Below are 13,413 nucleotides of genomic sequence, written 5' to 3' on the forward strand. Positions count from 1 at the left end.
CCTTGCTGCTCGCCTCCCTTCCCTCTCACACGGATGTGTTGTCCCTGGAGCTTGCCTGTGGGTCTCGCACTGAAGGCCTTTGCTCCTTAGGTCTAGTTTAGATGTTTTGTCCTCCAGGAAGTTTCCCCCATCCTGCCTCTTGGTGAGAGCCTGTCCGCCGTGCTACTCCACACCGTGCTCCTTTATATACAACTGACAGGCTGTGCTGTTCCCCATTTACAGATGGGAAAGCTGAGGCCCCGTGGATTTGATCCCTGAGCGGTGCAGCTCCAAAGCCTATGCCCTTAACCGCTGTGCTGTAATGTCCCCAGGAGACACTCTATTGTTAAGTGCAGGGGAGGTGGTGTTCTCCAGGTTGAAACTTTAGGAAGTGCCTGGAAATGGCCTTGGCACCCTTGGGGGTGGGGCGGGCAGCCTGAGCGGCCCCTGATGGTGGTCACTGACCCGGGATCCTGGCTGGACGGGTGGCAAGCTTCTGTCTGTCCCCTCGCCCAGGGAATTGTGGTGGACGTGCCCTTCGCATCCTTCTTCCTGAGCCAGCTGCTCGGGCACCACCACAGCGTCTTCTACAGCTCTGTGGATGAACTGCCGTCGCTGGACTCTGAGTTCTATAAAAACCTCACTTCCATTAAGGTCAGTGGAGAAAGGCGGGAGGGCTGTGCTGAGCGCTGGTGTGAGGTCAGAGAGGAGGGAAGCCCAGCGGGGTGTGTGGTGGAACAAGAGGTCCTGCTGTGGAAAGAGGCCCCCGCGTGGCTTGCTCGGGGCACTGCCGCTCAGGCCTGATGCTCCCCTCCTCCTTCCTCGAGGTGATGAGGGGTCTTTTTCTGTGCATCAAGCTGCACGGCAGCCACAGCCGTTACTCCCCAAGCAGGCCTCGTGGGACAGGAGTGTGAAAGTCTTCAAGGAGATGGCCCTCCTGGGTCCCCACACTTTCCCCTTCTCTGTTGTACTAGCGTTATGATGGGGATATCGCTGACCTGGGCCTGACGCTGTCATACGATGAGGACGTCATGGGTCAGGTAAGTCAGCCTCTGTGGCCGAGCTCTCCTTCCTCTCCCTCCGTGGGCTTCCTGAGGCCTGCCCTGCTCTTGCTGCTTCACCCAGGACGTCCACAAACCTGGAGGACCTGGCTGGCTGGCCGGACTCTCTTCCTCCGTCCCCCTCGCCCATCTTCATTCTCCCACCTTGCCAGGCAGGAGTGAGGGCAGGGCGTTCCCTCTTCCATTCCCGGTTGACATGGCCTTTGCTTTCTCTCCCCTCACTTTGCCAAGGTGGCATTCTGGGTCATTCCTGCTGGAATGTTGCTTTTCGTTACTATGGTGAGGATTAGCTGTCAGTCCCACATGGAGGATTGTAACTTAGAGAGAAGGAAGAAGCCACTGAGACGAAGTGCCTCTAACAGAATCTTGTCCTGGTTCCCACTCGTTATAAAGAGCAGAGCAGAAAGAAAAGACTCTTGGAATCGTGGCCACAGGGGTGTTTGCTCCCCACGTTTTTCCTTTCGGCTTTTCTCAGAACTGCCCTCAGTCCCTTCCAGTTTCATCCCTACCTACACAAGCCTCTCTCTGCACGTCGTCTGAGGGCTGCTATGCAGAAACCATGCCATGAGCTTAGTATTGCAGATGGGCTTCTTGGAGCCCTGCCTGTGTCGCTGCAGAGAGGTCACACAGTCTCCCCAGGCCACACTTTCCTTATCTCAAAAAAATCCCATTGACCAAACATGAGTCCTTGCTGGGCCCATGTCACCGGCCGCTCTGTAAACGTCTGCATGTCCTGCCCTCCCTTTGAAGACCTAGTCTGGCATGTAAGGGCGCCGAGAAGCCTGTGAGAAAGCAACCTGGCTTATGTTCACCTCAACTTTTCCCAACTCATTTGATCACAGACCTCCGCTTTCAGAGAAGGAGAATGCCACCTCACAGAACGATTTTCTACGTAACGGCTCACAGACAAGTGTTTCCCTGGAGCCCTTTACGGGAAACATCAGGCCGGGTGATTCCCAAGGGCCCTTCGAGCTTTCAGGTCTCTGGCACGCCCCAAGATGCAGACAGCAGTGGGACTAGAGGTCACTGTTTTTCAAACTTTCTACATCTCTAGAGTTACGTTAACAGAATTTCTATTAAAATTACGCATTCTTTGAATTTTAGGTGACCCACAGAAGTTCTTTTTTTTTCATTATTATATTTTTTCAGTTCTAGTTGACATTCAGTATCACTTTATATAAGTTTCAGGTGTACAGTGAAGTTCTTGAAGTTGAGGAAAGCAGTTGATTCTATAGTTTTCAAATAAATCTTTAATCAGATTTTGAATCTTCCTCCTGACATTCTTAATTTTCTCTCCCGACTATAAAAATAATGCACACTCCTAACCAAATATTTAGCCATACAAAGAGCATGGAAATGAAATCCACCTCTAGCGCTGGTGACGAGAGTGCCACTGTTAACGGGGGCCTGTGTCCTTCAAGATTTTTCTCCCTGGGCACGCGTGTAATTTATTTTTCTTTTTTGTAGAAATGATACCATACCATGCATGCTTTTCCCCCTGCTTTTCAATAATGTAAATTTTCTTTTTTCATTGAAGTTATTGGGGTGACAATTGTTAGTAAAGTTACATAGGTTTGAGGTGTCCATGATACAAATTTGCATCATATATTTTTTAAAGAGCTGCATAGTATTCCAGGGGATGCTTGTAAACATCGTATTGTGTCCTTAAATGTTAACACGTTCCCCTCCACCACGTCCTGAAGCCTTAATACAAATGTCTGAACAAGGATCAGATGAGAAGAAACCTTTTATATCGATCATGCAGCATCTGCTTGCTGATAATTGAGCCCTGGCTTTTTGTGAAAAGCATTGTTTCCAAACATGTCTCATCTTAATTGTCATTATCATGGACGTTGGCGTCGGGCCCTTTCATCTCCAGGAAGCTTTATTCCCCCACTAGCATCCTCTCGAGTAATTGCTCCCCATCTTCTCCCCCAGCTTGTTTGCCATGAACTGATTCCTGGAGGGAAGACCATTCCTGTTACAAATGAAAATAAGTGAGTATAGCAATTCGATTTTTAAGGTCACCACTTGAAAAGACTTCATTCTGGCTCTCCGGGCTTACTTTGAGAATTTATTAAGATAGATTGAAGTAGAAAGAGGCCATAAATATCATAATGGAATTTACTGGTTACAGTTCATAGGCTAAAATCGTATTAAATTCGATTTGCAAAATAAGAATTGACAATTTATTTTTTGCAGTAGCACTTCTAAGGTCAGAGGCACCCAGGCCGTGGCGTTCCTAGGAATTTAATGACGGCTCCAGATTCAGACAGATGGATTCTGAGCCATCCAGGCATGCAGTCCTGAAGCCAGAGGGCACAGAGGCGGAAAGACACGTTGGAGGGGCAGATCATTTGGGAATGATAGCATGTGGCAGTTGGATAAAACACTGTTCTTGAGAACACACAGTAATGAATTCAAATGCAGCAGACAGTTCCTCAGACGGGAGATTTTGAGGCCCAGCATCTATTGTCACAGATAACAGGCTTTTAGGAATCTATCATAAATGTCAAACTTGGCTCCCTAGAAGCAAAACCCCTGAATGCACTGTCTCCACCCAGTGCTGTTCTCACCTAACAGGAAAACCTAGCATAAAGAGTAGATATTGACCCTTTTGTCAGTCAGTCCTCTCCTGCCGCCAGGCTCAGCTGTGCATCTGAACTGTTAATCTGAATGTCACTCTTCAGTGACAAGGGAGAGGTCAGTCCCACCTGGTGAGTCTCTCGGATCAGTTGCGCGTTCCAGCCCAGTGTTCCGGAGCACCGAGCACGGGTGGTTCAGTCGGTGAGCATGCTTGGGAGCTTTTATCCAGACGGAAGACCAGACCTGCTGCTCATTGTGATTGACATACACCCGTTTGACTCTTGGCCACGGGGTGTTAGTTTGACAACTGAGAAAGAACAGAACACAGGGTGGGAGTAACTGCCTGGGGGCATTAGAGAACCTGGGTGGATCCTGTTGCTGCCTCACCTCCCGCCCTGTCTCCACCCCTTCAGAGGACTTCACATGAGATAACACATGTAAAATACATTCCAGCATGTCTGGCTCAAAGCGGGGCCTTAATACATGAGAGCAGTGATCGTCACCATCATCGGATATGTCACATGTCACATCCTGCTTGCCACCCTCCGGCGGGGGGGCGTTTTTCCCAGGCTGATGGTGTAGGGGTGGTGGTAGGAGCTGTGTGTACAACCTCCAGGGGTTGTGGCTCAGTGCAGCGTGTGTCAGGACTGTGATTCCTGCCCTGCCTGGAAACCACCTATGTGGAAAGTATTTCACAAACTCATACATGCTCTTAGCGTAAAACTTCAGTAGAAGGGCAGGGGTATTCGGTTCTACAAACTGCCTTCCAAGGCCTAGCAGTGCCAGTTTCCCCCTCCTTAGGAGTAATATTTGATCTCCCACTCCCTCTCTCTCAGCAAAATGGAACAGTATTAGTAACTTGTTTCAAAGAGTATAGGAAAGGAGTAACAATAATAGATAAAGGCATATTTAAGTGTATTCATGTGCAAGTTCACTGCTGGATAATTTTTAAAAATAGGGATCTGTTCAAGGTTAGTGACTCAGATCTGAGCATTGTGGAGCTAAACAGGTGTATTTGGACTGTACTAATTGGGAATTTTAACAGTTGTGTCTGGGCTGAGCTCAGGTTTTTTCACCTCTGAATAAATGGTTTGCTAAGAAACCAGCGATGCTAGCAAGCCTCTCGGAATGTATTTCACTTGTTCAGATCCCACAGTTGTAGATGCGATCACTGTGTTCATAGAAACAGACCTGGAAGGTCTACCCGGAACTGTTGTTAGTGCGCTGACTGCCCAGTTGAACCTAAACATAAGCTGACTGTATTTGGTTAAAACTGTCTGCAGGCTTGCCTTTTCGTGGCCCAGACTCTCGGTCCAGGTGAGCAAGGTTTTGATCGAAGTTTCAACATGAAACAGTTACTCTATGCCTTAAAGCTTATTGGAGGACTGAATTATATCTTAATTGGTATATTCCAGATGGAAGAAATTAAATTCAAGTCCAAAAAGTACCCTTTGTACCAAGAAGGGCCCTCTCCTTAGCTGGAGAATGTCACTTTGCTTCTTGACACAGTGGGGTGTCATCCTGATGTGTATTACCCACTGGTTTCTGTTTATCATTTTGTGTTTGGGAGGAGTGAATGAGGTACTGCCCTTGTTTAACGCACCCACAGTGGCACACAGTGTACCATCAGGAGAGCTGTCATCGGCATCATCTCTGTTGTTCTGGTGAAGTGTTCTGGTACTATTTCTGTTTTTTGTTAAAATGGTTCAGAAATGACTGGACTCATCTCTCAGTCCATTGGGAACAGCCTGCCCTGCCCTGTTAATTTCCATCGTTTTCTTTTGTTGGCAACAGAATTAGCTACATCCATCTGATGGCACATTTTCGAATGCACACTCAGATCAAAAACCAGACAGCTGCCCTCATTAGCGGGTTCCGTTCCATTATCAAGCCCGACTGGATCCGGATGTTCTCAACCCCTGAGCTACAGCGTCTCATTTCTGGTGACAATGCTGAGATTGATCTGGAAGATTTAAAGTAAGGAGCGAGTGACGGGGAGAGGGTGAAATTCTTAGGCCTCCAAGAAAGCGCGCTGCTGCCTTGTTGGGTCCCTTTTGGAGAGTTGTTTCAGGAGCCCACCCTAATCACTGGGGGAGTGGCTTTGGAATAAAAGCTCAGCCCCTTGTCTGCCTAGAGACTGAGAAGTGGAAGCACATCTTGAGGACTGCAGGGCTCTCTGAAGGCTCAGGAAATAGTATTGCAGGATCTCCTTTTGGCTTCTGCCTGGGGCTGCAGGGCCAGCTCTTGACCTCTCTGCCCATTTTGCTTCCAGGACATGTGCTTGGGAAGGCATGCGCTTGTGGCTTAAAGAGTAGTCAGTCGTCAGTGCCACTTGTCTAACCTCCTTGCCTGTCAGTGTCTATAGGCGCCCAGCAGAATGTGTGGCTGAGCCCGTTGTCTGCATTGTTTTCAGGAAGCACACAGTGTACTACGGTGGTTTTCATGGAAGTCACAGGGTAATTACCTGGCTCTGGGACATTCTGGCCTCCGACTTCACGCCCGACGAGAGAGCAATGTTTCTGAAGGTATTTCCTATGTTACCTATGCCTGTCTTCATGTGTACGTAGATGTTCTCATAAACCTAGATATAACAGCTGACACTGGAAACCAATACAGTTATCAAGAGGACCTCCTGTCGTCAGCATATCCTGTCCCATAGGCAGGGCTAGCTGGTAGGTCAAGCAGTGACCCAAGGGGCTTGAGATGAGACAGGGCTGCGTCTGATAAGCCCGTGAGCCTGCTGCGTACCCTCTGCAAGGACAGGCCCGTGCGGGTGGGCAGGCGTGCTTATTGCGCTCGGCACGCCGTCTGCCCTTCGCCGGTGCTGGCCTTGCTGACATCTTGTTTTTTAACTTTCCTTTCGTTACCTAAGTGAGGGTGTTTATTAAGAAAATATAGACAGGCAAACTTGAAAACACTCTCTGCTCCTACAGTGTGGGATGTACACACCCTCCATTCCTACTCACCACGGACAGCCTCTGTGTACTCTTTCTCAGCAGTGTGAATGTGCAGTAACACACACACAAAATGTCCCAATAAAATGCACACCATCAAGGAGGCGGATATTCATGTATGTTTTTGCAAACAGAGTGGCTGACAGTAACCAGGTCCGCTACTACTGGTGTCTTTAAAATTGTAATGTTCAAAATGTTCCCCCAATGCCGCTGTGTTGTTTTTTTCTTACTGACATCGGCAGAGTGTTTTACAGGAGCCTGGATGACACACACGTCTGTGTGTTAAATAGCATGTGTATGTTTTTATAAAAATGGAATATTGCTTTGTCACCTGCTCTTCTATTTGATACTTCATCATGAACGTTTTGCCTTATTCTGGGGGTAAATTTAAGTGCCTAGAAATACTTTCCTTTGGACACTGGGGTTTCTAGAATGGTCTCATGTGACCTCAGTTGTTGAGGCAGCAGGGACATTATCGCCACCAGTTGAAATGGCAGCGGGCTTGGTTTTCTTTTTCCTTGGTTTGCCGTTCTGAGGAGGGTCCGTTCCCCTGGAGGAAGCCCTCGCTGCAGCCCACAGATGCAGACACGCACTGGCCGTCTCTGCAGGTCTCGGGGGACTCGGGGTGGGCAGGTGGACATAATTCACGTTGTTGGTTCTTCAGAAAGGCAGTTCAGGTTTTCTAGCAGTGTCTTTGTAAGCAGAACAGTCTCTGGTGACCTGTAAAACCAACTGCTCACCCCTGCCTCTCCTAGGAAGAGAGGAAAGCCAGTGTCTCCTAAGCATGCAGGCCTGGCCCCATGCAGTGTGTGTGTGTGTGTGTGTGTGTACACGTGTATGTGTACACGCGCGTGCCTTTGGAGAGCCTGTCACCAAACCTGCAGTTCCTGCCATGGGCCTGCCCTTTCCTGTAGCTGTGGCTGCAGACAGGCCCCAAAGCCGGGTGGAAGCCACAGACCTGTTGTACAGGAGTGGGTGTGACTGTGCTTTCTGTACGTGTAAGGATAGCAGAGCATCTGGGGGCTTCCCGTGCCCTCCGTTCCTCCTGCCCCAGGACGGTGCGAGCCCCTTCCCTCCTCGTACCAGCCCCAGCTTGCAGTGGGCAACGGTCTGAGCAGGCTGATGGGGACGTGCACAGATGCTTCGGGGTCTGTCTCCTTACCCTTCAAACGGGTCACGTCACGCAGCACTGTGCAGTGATGAGATGAGCTTGGGTTCGCGGAGCACTCAGCACAGTGTGGAAACTCAGCAGTTTCTAAATCGGAAGTGCTGCGACAGTTTTTATGGTGGGAAAGAAAATACATTAGGGTAGTAATATATCTCATCAATACTTTCTGTGAAAACTGTTTTTGAAGCATGACTTTGGATATAAAATGTCTTTGGATGGTCTCAGGACTCTCACAACCATTTTATAACATTGTTTAAATGGCAGTGTGTATTTTAAAGACCCAAACATGCAACTTGCCACAGAATTTTGAAGCAAGCTTGGTGTTGTAAGTAGTGGGTGCCTATATCCCCTAGAGAAGGGAGAGCAGTTTGGGCCAATGTTGAACTAAAGGAAGTGAACGGTTTCTTAGGACGTCCCTATGCGAGTTATTGTTTGGATTGCCATGTTAGTTCGGTGTCTCTGCCCAGGCACGAGCTAGCAGCACATTTGGGGAGTGACAGGGGCTGCCATCTGGAAGATGCAAGGAATTCCGAGAGTAGCAGGAGAGTGTGGCTGGCTGCCCTTAAGTCCTCTGTGGCGTGCCCAGTGCCTGCTCTGCCCCTCCGCCTCTGTCTCCGAGGCCTGATTTCTGTCCATGTGCTGAGAGCAGGTTAGCCTGTCACAGAAGGGCCCCCAGGGGCCGGGCTCAGCCTGCTCTGCAAACCAGCAGGCCGGGGGCTCAGGTGAGTGCACCTGCGCATGCTGCCCGCATGGCTGAGAAGCCAAGCAGGAAGCCAGGTGCAAAGCGGGCGCGGGCACTTGTCATGTGATCCTCACCGTGGCTTCCTGCAGCCCGGCTCCAGGACCCTCAGCCCTTGGCACAGCCCTCTCTTCTGTGCCACACGGAGCTTCTCCCAGACCTCCTCTCCGGTGCCCTCGTTGCACAGTCTCTCTAAGGAAGGCTATCAGTCCGTAGTGATTCCGCTGTCTGCAGGCCAGTCCTGCGGGAGTTCCGGCCCCTGGTGGGGAGTGTGGTTGTCCCTGAACTCTTCAGCCACACAGTGTCCGCCAGTCATGTCCGCTGGTGTGGATTTCATGTGTTTGAGCCCCAGAGAGCAGCACCCTTAGGAGAGATGGGCGATGTGTCCCAGTTCTTGGGCCGAATGCGCCCTCTCACCTGTGCTGCTGACTGAACAGCAGTTAATGACACAGTGACTGGAGAAGGCAGAAGAGCACAGCTGAGTGTAGGGGCGCGTTTCTGAGGGGCCGCAAGCCCCACGCTGTCCCCTGACCCCGCCTTGTGTTGCAGTTTGTGACCAGCTGCTCCAGGCCCCCGCTCCTGGGATTCGCCTACCTCAAGCCGCCTTTCTCCATCCGCTGTGTCGAAGTGTCGGATGATCAGGTACCACTGGTGGGGGAGTCGTCTGCCCCCTGTTGCCTGCTGAGCCCACCGCAGGGCAGGCAGCTGGGCAGGGGCCTCAGTCCCGGGCTGGAGAGCAGGCTGGCCTTGCAGAGGGCGCCCGTGGACGGACCGGGGCTGCTCTGGGCCTCAGCTTTCCCAGTCCCTTCCTCTTTACCCCCTCAGACAACAGCAGCTGGGGGCACTTTTTAGTAGCTGCTGGACTGGCCACGGCTCCAAGTCTGAGAGGTCGTGTGGGAGAGCGGTGGGGACGGGCCTAGGCCTGGACAGGCACAGGCTGCCATGGCAGCTCCTCCACTGCTGGCTGCACATCTGTGAAGACCGCTTTATTTCCTCCTCTGCAAAGGCAGAATGAATGTGTAGGGGCTGTTCCTGAGCTCTGTGGTGGTGGAGGGGCTGCTCAATTAGGGCTGCTGTTAAAAGCGTCTCCCCCGCCCCCTGAAAATACCCCAGTGGCCTCTGAGTGTCTGTGCCTTTCAGGATGCTTCAGTCTGGGCTCCGAACCCCCCTTGTCTGACACTAGCCCCCTTGTTTAAGGAAGGCTGCCCCAAGTTACAGTCTGCCACGAGCCACAGCAGTGGCTGGAAGTCAGAGGAAATCAATGTTAGGCTGCGCCCAGAAATGCTTTGGTACCCAAAGTATTTTTACAGTATCCTGGCTCTGAAAAGTAGTTAGCCAGCCGTAATTGGCAGCTGACAGAAGGCCCCATTTCCGAGTGCTTACAGGATTCCCGTGCAGGGCTCAAGGAGTGGGGGTCGCTTCTGTGTACTCAGCTCTCGAGGCCACTTGTCCTCCATTTGAGGGCCAGCCTCAGCAGTGCCCGCACTCCCAGGCCCAGCCATGCCAGGGCCACGTGCCACACTCTGCCCAGCGCCCAGGGGCTGCCAGGTCCTCTCCCGGGCCACCTGTTCTGGTCCCTGCCGTCTCCCGAGCCGGGCACCTCCCAACCCGAGGCCATGGTCTGTGCTCACAGGACACGGGGGACACCCTGGGCAGTGTTCTCCGAGGCTTCTTCACCATCCGCAAGCGGGAGCCAGGCGGCCGTCTGCCCACCTCCTCCACCTGCTTCAACCTGCTCAAGTTGCCCAACTACAGCAAGAAAAGCGTCCTCCGGGAGAAGCTGCGCTACGCCATCAGCATGAACACGGGCTTCGAGCTGTCCTAGTTCCTGACCCCGGTGGGACTGCCTGCCCTCAGGAACTGGCCTGCTGGGGCCCTGGGCTCCAGGAGGGCAGCGTTCCAGGTGACAGACAGGTGACATGCAGCCCCAACCACTCTATAGCCATGAGACTCCCCTGTGGCCTCAAAAACTTTGGACGTACGAGACGACGCTACCCAACATTCTCCAGGTGACACGAAGGAGAAGGGGACATTGGGAATAAACCTCCAGGTTCCGCCAGCATTGGTCCTGTTTTCCTGCTTCCCAGTGGCCTGAAGCCCAGGCCTGTGATTGCAGAGGGGCTTCTCTTTTTGATAGTCGGGTCTTTTTGCGAGTCTTCTCTTTCCTTAACTTTCTGAGTGAACTGTGCCAGGCACTCAAGGCTCCAGAGTGGTTTTCACGACACGGGCCTGAGTGCACGAAGCCTACTATGCGTGCAACGCTCTCCTTCCGTTTCTGAAAACTCGACTCAGGTAAGGCCTTGCCAAGCCTCTATGCACCCAACAAAGTCTCTGCCTCTAGTCCACCCAGCCAGGCCCACCTGGTCCCCCAGGAAGCAGAGGCGCCTGCCGGGAGCCCGCAGAGCACAGGAAGTTTGGGGCGCTGCTCCCCCCTGGAAGCCATGCGTTCCACACGGCAGCAGAACCCCTTCCCCTCTCTCACCTCCGATGCTCGGAGTCCTCAGCAGGCCGAGCTGCCAAGGAGCCTCCACTGGGCTGTTCCCGTCTTGTGCGTTCACCTTGGCATCCTGGGCTTCCGAAGAAAAAAACCTGTTAACCCTGAGAGCAGCTCCATTTCTAGAAGGCGCTGGCTGTCTCCATAGCCTGCCGATTCCCTAGAAGCAGCTGCCTTTCTCCTGCTTGTTTGGCTCGCTTGCTGCCTAGTAAGAAACCAACACTAGCCGAAGGTCCCTGTCTCATCTGGGCAGTGGCTTCACCCCGTAGGTTGTAAAATCCCAAGAAGCTTGGGTCTTGCACCTCTCCTTCCTCAGCACAGGGAACCCGGGAGCCCTTCGCACTGACTGACTCAGCTGTGGAGGCTGAGGACACTTATGCACCCTCTGGGTTGGTTTTCTTTGTGGTTGGGTTTTTTTGTTGTTTGTTTTCTCTTCCAACCCATTGTGCTCTTCTGTCTTCATCCTTGACTTTTATCATGAGAACTTTACCTCTGGATCCAGGGAATTGAGGCAAAGGCCGTGGTAGTGGTCTGTGTTGACAACCATCCACCCTCGCCCACCCCATCCTGCCCCACGTGCGTCCCCACCACCGAGACTGAAGCCAGAACCGAAGCCAGGAGTGTCGGGTCCCTCCTCGGCTTGAGGAGTGGCTTAGCGCTTCCAGCTCTCTTCCAAGCACCATAACACCTTCCAGCGGCAAAGCAGACAAGACCTGTCATCTACCTTCCTTTGGAGGGTTTCTGCTGGATGCCAGTGTCCTGTGTGGGTCCAAGCCTGGCTGTGTTAGCGCCCCTGGCTTCTGGAGAACAGACTGTTTTACTTTTATGGAAAGACGGCCAGGAATTTAAAGAGAGACAGGAATTTGATATGACTTAAGGTTTGTTGGTAACCTCTGATTCTATGGATTTGCCACCTTCTTCAAACGTTCAGTCCTTTTGAAGATCTCTTCTGAGCGTGTGTGTACGCTGAGCAGGCTTGTGCACCTGTGCTAGGGCCTGCGGAGTTGTCAACCTGCCCAAAGAAGTTTGTTCCCATCCTGGTTTTTATTGCCTATGTGTGTGGGGCTGGGGGAGGAGCGGCTTCTAAGCACTGACATCAACTTTGTTTTTTTGATGAGGAGGGGTCGTTTGTAATTTCATTTAAATTCTTCTCTTCAACAGCTGGAAATATTGCACTATCTTAAAACACTAAATCTGTACTTTTATAGCTGGTGTTCAGTGACACCTCAATGGCTCTTGATGGCTCTACAAAGTTGCATTTTTTGTTTTCATAGATAACTTATGGATTAAAACGTGATCAAAGGCTTTATTAAATTTGTACTACAGCACCTGATGGCTGCGTTCTGCTTTTCATCCTGCGAAGGAGCCTTTCCCGACCACGTGCCTGGGTCACTCAAGACAGGGAGGCTGGGGCTCTAGCACGTAGGTTCCGACAGAGCAAAGCAGCTAGAGGACAATGTAACAGGCGCCCAGTGCCTCACAGAGCTAACAGCAGTTGACAGTGTGCCATAGTGCTTCTGGTTGTGTCTTAAGAAGTCACACATTTGAGCTAAAACGAAGTCACCCTCTGCACCATCCATGCTCCCGTCCGTCTCACCCGCTTCCCAGAGGCAGCCTTCCCCTGGATCACGTGTATTACACACTAGGGTACAAAGTGAGAGGTGCTCGTTGAAAAGAATCCAGACAATTCAGAAGTATTTGAAACAAAATCCTACTGCTACGTCTGGGCGTACTCGGTTCTTCTCCCTCTGCGATGCAGGACATAGCCCTGTCATTCTGTTAAACAAGCCCAGCTTTACACTCAGCAAAAAAGGCATCTCACACCCGTTCATTTTTCCAACGCTACCTTGGGTGGCTTTTCCCTTCGCCTGAAAGTTCTCGCTGCCTCCCCTGGCCTGGGGGCGCCTGAAGATCGGAGCAGGACACTGGCCGGTGAAAATCCAGGGTTTCAGGAAAGAAAGACTGAAAGCCTGATGGGCCCTTTTACACTTGGAACCAGGCTGGGCACCCAAGAGGAATTTGCAGGGCAGCCTTTCTCACAGTGAGCATTTATATGAAAAAAAAGAAAAATCTGCAAAGTTCCCCAAATACATTGGTGGCCTCCAATGTGAGACACACCCACCTAAAAATCTAAAGCCTTGTTCTGTGACGTTGTGGCTTTTATTTTTTTTTAGTTGTTTGGGTTTTTTTTTAATTTTCACTGGGGAATATTGGATATTGGGGAACAGTGTTTCTCCAGGGCCCGTCAGCTCCAAGTCATTGTCCTTTAATCTAGTTGTGGAGGGTGCATCTCAGCTCCAAGTCCAGTTGCCATTTTCAGTCTTTGGTTGCAGGGGGCACAGCCCACCATCCCATGCGGGAATTGAACCGGCAACCTTGTTGAGAGCTCACGCTCTAACCAACTGAGCCATCCAGCTGCCCCTACATTGTGG

At 51.4% G+C, this 13,413-nt stretch overlaps 1 protein-coding gene across 3 annotated transcripts in view; it reads left to right on the plus strand.

The window, feature by feature from the left end:
- The window catches only part of UBE3B (ubiquitin protein ligase E3B), a 54,519-nt gene extending 42,205 nt beyond the window's left edge, over positions 1 to 12,314 (plus strand). For all 3 annotated transcript variants that reach the window (XM_019757440.3, XM_019757441.3, XM_019757443.3), the window contains exons 22-28: positions 496 to 633; positions 954 to 1,019; positions 2,979 to 3,037; positions 5,421 to 5,603; positions 6,040 to 6,151; positions 9,037 to 9,129; positions 10,121 to 12,314. In XM_019757440.3, coding sequence (XP_019612999.2) covers positions 496 to 633; positions 954 to 1,019; positions 2,979 to 3,037; positions 5,421 to 5,603; positions 6,040 to 6,151; positions 9,037 to 9,129; positions 10,121 to 10,312 — 843 coding nt within the window. In that variant the 3' untranslated portion in view covers positions 10,313 to 12,314. The remainder of the gene's footprint in view (positions 1 to 495; positions 634 to 953; positions 1,020 to 2,978; positions 3,038 to 5,420; positions 5,604 to 6,039; positions 6,152 to 9,036; positions 9,130 to 10,120) is intronic.
- The last annotated feature ends 1,099 nt before the right edge of the window (positions 12,315 to 13,413 follow it).

The sequence above is a fragment of the Rhinolophus sinicus genome, chromosome 9 (genome assembly GCF_057876585.1).
Source record: "Rhinolophus sinicus isolate RSI-liver-muscle chromosome 9, RSI-T2T, whole genome shotgun sequence".
Lineage (NCBI taxonomy): Eukaryota > Metazoa > Chordata > Mammalia > Chiroptera > Rhinolophidae > Rhinolophus > Rhinolophus sinicus.